Source organism: Scyliorhinus torazame, chromosome 21, assembly GCF_047496885.1.
Source record: "Scyliorhinus torazame isolate Kashiwa2021f chromosome 21, sScyTor2.1, whole genome shotgun sequence".
Taxonomy (NCBI): Eukaryota; Metazoa; Chordata; class Chondrichthyes; order Carcharhiniformes; family Scyliorhinidae; genus Scyliorhinus; species Scyliorhinus torazame.
The window spans coordinates 111,936,077-111,941,096 of NC_092727.1; the positions used below are offsets into that span (position 1 = coordinate 111,936,077).

General features: G+C 42.2%; 1 protein-coding gene across 2 annotated transcripts; it reads right to left on the reverse strand.

Annotated features, from left to right (window-relative positions):
* Positions 1–203: 203 nt before the first annotated feature.
* arl4d (ADP-ribosylation factor-like 4D) lies at positions 204–4,672 on the reverse strand. 2 transcript variants are annotated; one of them, XM_072487261.1, is made up of 2 exons: positions 4,005–4,672; positions 204–2,457 (listed from the first exon to the last, which is right to left on the reverse strand). In XM_072487261.1, exon 2 carries the CDS (start codon positions 2,298–2,300, stop codon positions 1,698–1,700), a length of 603 nt encoding a protein of 200 aa, XP_072343362.1. In that variant the 5' UTR covers positions 2,301–2,457; positions 4,005–4,672; the 3' UTR covers positions 204–1,697. The 2 variants fall into 2 exon arrangements, with proteins under 2 accessions (XP_072343362.1, XP_072343363.1); XM_072487262.1 differs by lacking the exon at positions 4,005–4,672 and adding an exon at positions 3,102–3,256.
* Positions 4,673–5,020: the final 348 nt, after the last annotated feature.

Below are 5,020 nucleotides of genomic sequence, written 5' to 3' on the forward strand. Positions count from 1 at the left end.
GATAGCCTAAAATTCTACATACAAGTAGAAATAGAATTGTGACCCCAGTACATACATTTATGTTTTAAATATTCATCAATGTAAGCTGTCAATTTTAACTCATCTCTTTTCTCGAGTGATTTGGAGATAAGTGTGTTCCTACATCCATTAAAAGATGATTGCAAATCACACAAGGGAATAGTTCTGAAATAGAGGCAAAACTATTTAGAAAAAACACATCTTTTATTTCATTTCAACACCAAAAGACAATTCATTATTAAAAAAACTTATCAAAGTACAAAATAATATGTACAAATCACCATTTCATTTCACAGCTTAAATATTTACAGCAAGGTCCAGTTTTTTCTGTACGAAAGCCCGAGTGGAATACTTTAACATTGACAATGCAAAACATTTCAAATGAAAGAAGTACAATTGGCATATTTTCTTTCATTGAAGCAGAGTGGCTCATGTGTACTTCATATACCAGGCTACAGTTACACTGCAGCTTCTGGTTTCAAACCAGCTATCAAGTGATGTGTAGCATGCCAGTCACTAGACTGTAGTTTTACTGCGAGCTGTGCAATTCAATCAGATCCTTGTTGCACATGCTTGGGCCAATGAAAGGCTCTGATAGGAGAGCGAAGAGAGCTCACATTCACTCTCCCAACATCAAAAACATTTCTTTGCCATGGCATCTTTAAAATCAACTTCACACAGAGCAAGAGTTTTACTGCAGCCAACGCAAACTTCAAGAAGTGTCAAGAAACCTTCTTGGAATGATCTCACATCATTTGGTCTTCGTAGGTTTGGGTGTCAGACTGGAACTACTTCACATTGATGGGAGTGTAGAAGCATTATTGCACCCCAATACTCATTTATTGAAATACTGCTTTCGGTACTCCCAAGTGTTTGGGATGTGTAGTTGAATTATAGTTTCAGGCAAAAAAGAGGTTATACAAAATGCCTCTCTCAGTCCATTTGTTATTTCTGCAAACACTTGCAAAGCTAAATGTCTTTTGCAGCTTTTGACAATAAGTGTCCTTGACTTGCACATCATCTGTCTACAAAAAAGCTAAACACTTTGTACAATAAAGTAGCATCAGAACAACGTCAGTGAATTGCAAAACATTTTGTCCTGTTCCAGAGGACAATAGCAATTTTGTAAGAGAGGGAAGAGGGAAAAAGAGAAACTGAACAATTCAGTCCTCTCTCACTTAATCTAACTTTCCAGACAACTCTCAGAGATCTATCACTAAAGGGGTTAAGCCAGGTACAACCAAAACATGAAGGAGTTTATTTGCAAGTTAAAAGATTACATAATGTCCAGGACGCTGAGGATTTTAATTGTAAACATCAGTCCCTAAACAGTCTTCAGGTTTCCTGTAAAATGCCAATCGTTCTGTTCTCTAGCAGTGGCGGCTCTATCAGTCCAATGCCTCGCCAACCAACCACTATTTTGCCACTCTTCCATATTATGGTCCTTTTATTTAAATAAACATTTGGATCACAGGATTTGTATCTCATTGCTGTTGTATATGCTATACAGTGTCAGGGTGGGGGAAGGGATTGAAAAGTCGAATTTGAGTCAACCCAAAAAACTTTGAATATATTCTTGGTGAGTAGTGTGCTTTTGACCATATAGGTGATCCTTCAGGACACTCCATTGATGAGCTATTCTAGAATGTCTTAATTGATTATGGAACAAAGTCCACAGTTCATCTTTTTCTCTTTTGATGCCTGAGCATCTTCTTCCGTTTAATGATCATTTCATATAACCTCTCCAGGCCCTGCTGCAGGCCCTGTCCATTCACTGCACTGGAACTCTGGATGTGATGCAGAGTTGATGCACCCAGTTCATTTAAACTTAGGGATTTCTCTACCTCGGCCACAGAGAGCGCCCCGGGAAGATCGTGTTTATTGGCAAAGATTAACACGGGCACTCCTTGATTTTCTGAACTCCTGGAAATTTTATGGAGCTCCGCCTTGGCCTCCTCCATCCTCTCGGTCTCGGAGGAGTCAATCACAAAGACAATGCCATCTGTACGCCTGGTGTAGGACTTCCACAGAGGCCTCAGCTTTTCTTGGCCACCGACATCCCAGACCTGGAAAGTGATGGCCCTCGAGTTCCCAACAGGGACTTTGATTTTTTCAGTGTTGAAGCCCTTTGTAGGAATTGTGTTGACAAACTCCCTTAATTTAAGTCTATACAACAACGTGGTTTTTCCAGCAGAATCCAAGCCAATCACTACCACGTGCAGGGACTGGAAAGGGGGCAAGAAGGTGCCGTTCGGAGTTAGCTCAGAGAGTTGATTTCCCATTGCCGACAAAAAAAATCCTCTTCACCTCTCCTTTAAGAACAGAAAAGTGCACTCAGCGTGAATTGTCAATGTTTTTATCTTGGAGGAGAGAAGGTGGAGGTTCTTGGCACCCTCTTCAAAGCCAGTCTGAGTTCACTGGGCGAGTTCTGGTTAAGTGCTAATTTGAAAAAAAAGGAAGTTAACATCTGGTTAGTGAAATCTGCTTTAAATGCTCTCTTTCCACCTTAATGTAACTGAAACAAGTAACACTATTGATGAACAGTAAGAAGTCTTACAACACCAGGTTAAAGTCCAACAGGTTTGTTTCAAACACTAGCTTTCGGAGCACTGCTCCTTCCTCAGGTGAATCCAGCAGTGCTGCGAAAGCTAGTGTTTGAAACAAACCTGTTGGACTTTAACCTGGCGTAAGATTTCTTACTGTGCTCACCCCAGTCCAACGCCGGCATCTCCACACTATTGATGAAAACCGGTTTGGCGTAAAGGTTAAAATACGTTTTGCATATTGCACTCCCTGCATCTTTAAGAATGCCATTTTAAATATAAGTGCCTTTGAAATTAAGATCGCTTATTGTCACAAGTAGGCTTCAAATGAAGTTACTGTGAAAAGCCCCTAGTCTTGCCATTACTAACAGTGAGTCTATGATCCGTGTGCACTTTACCAGGTGGAGATTCATATAAATGATAATGTCGAGGTCTATATAAAAACGGAATCAATGTATTGGCGAATATTTAGAAGATCAAAGCAAACGAGATTTCCCATCTCTTTGGCCTGAATGGATGCAGTATTTTAGTGTCACTCACCATCAAGCCGGATTTATTTATACTCCTGGCGGTTTTGAGGCATAAACCACTTTGATCTCTGTTTATTTGCTAATCACACGCTTCCTGATTGTGCTCAGCGAGAATCCATTAGGGTCAAAGCAAAGCAAACACGAAATTAACACATCAATCTGATGTGCTGTGCCGTGGACTGACGCTTTGAATGTTCCTTCTGGGTCCTAGCTTCGCACTTGAACCCAAGACAGCGGCACATCTGTGCGGTCCATCCGTCTGGGTTTCAAAAGGGATTCTTGTGCGTTGCAGGCAAAAATTTTTGGAACTCTTTCTCCCCCCCCCCTCCCCCCCGGACATTTAAAGCAAATAGCCACCCGCAAATATTATCAATGGCAAAATACGACGTATAAAAGTAAACAAATGACACATGAATGAAAGTCCTTGAAACTACATTTCTCCAAAGTGCCTTTTCCCCCCTAATTATCAGAAGTGTTTAATCTGGAACAACCCAGTGAGACGCTCAGATCAAGAACAAGTACAAAGATGTTTTGGATTTTAATTTGAGCGCATGAACCAAAAGACCAATGTGTGAATGCACCTCTTCTAAAAAATGGGGAGATGAAATAAAGGGGAGAGAACGGAGGGGGGGGGGGGTCAGCGGGCAATCGAGCAATAATCTTTTTTTTTAAACAATAAACTTCAACAGTCCGGATTCTGAAATTGACGGGGCAAAGCTCACACGTTCGTCAATTTCACCCCCCCCCCCCCCCCCCGCCCCGCTCTGTAATTGCAATGCTTTGTAATTTGCACAGGTTGGAAAGTAGTGACAGGCACACCTACTCCGATTGAAATAACCTGGGTCGAAGCGAATCGACAAGTCTGGTTGATTTAAAATGAGAGGGGGGGTGAAATGACACACTATAGCTTTACCTTTGTCCTCTGGCGGAGAGGCTACTGTGAGTCTCCAGGCGAAGATCCGGTAGAGGAGGCTCCACGGAGGAGGTTTTCCACGCAGCAGTTTGTTAGGCACTTTCTACCACCATCAATAACCGAGAGCTGACAGATGAAAGCGCCACCCCTTTCCCTGGGATTTCTCCGAGTAACTCGCTCACATCAGCGGCCAGTGAAACACATTCCCTCTGACGTCGCTTGAACTCAGAGCAACACCTCCAAGGACATTTCTTAAAGCGCTCCCATCCCTCCTTGACGTCAATGGTGTCCCGCCCGGCCACTGATCTGAACGGTTCTTTTTCTGAATTTGACAGGTTAATTCACAGAGCCTCTGGCGCAATACATATTCCCTTAGAAAACGAGCTATCATGAGAATAGCGTGCGACTAAACGGCCCAGGGACATTAATAAGGAATTACATTTTTGTTAATGCATTTCGACCAAAATACTGTCTGCAAAGTTACGCTCACTTTTCATTAGGCTGCAGCGGTTTTGGTGATCTTAACCGATTGGCAGCTCAACACCACCTTCTCAGGGCAATTAGGGATGGGCAATTAATGCAGGTATTCCTTGAATGCATTTTTAAACAAGATGTTGGAGGAATTGCGGTGGCGATGCTCACTCGTACAGTACACCGAATCTTTCTTGCTGGACGTGTTTCTCGATGGAAATCACTACACTTACTGAGTTCGATAAAAATAGATTGTCCCAATAACTCAGGTATTAACCCCTGCAGTGCCATGATCTCCATGGGATTATTTACCCTAAGGCTGGTCATTTGTTTTTTTTTTAAATTTCTGTCCACGTGTTGTAAGGTTGAAGAAGCACCCTGTATTACAGTGAGGATTAACACATGACTTGATTTATAGAGCAATTATCACTCCTTTCGGAAATGTGGTCCGCGCCAGTTCCAAATCTGTGCCCATCTTTCCCAAAACTGTCTGTTTGACCTTCTCCAATCAGGTTTCATCCCCTGCCACAGCACCGGAATCAAAT

What these genes read in the sequence shown, in the direction of transcription:
- arl4d (XM_072487261.1), bottom strand. Translation starts at nt 2,300, where the DNA reads ATGGGAAATCAACTCTCTGAGCTAACTCCGAACGGCACCTTCTTGCCC.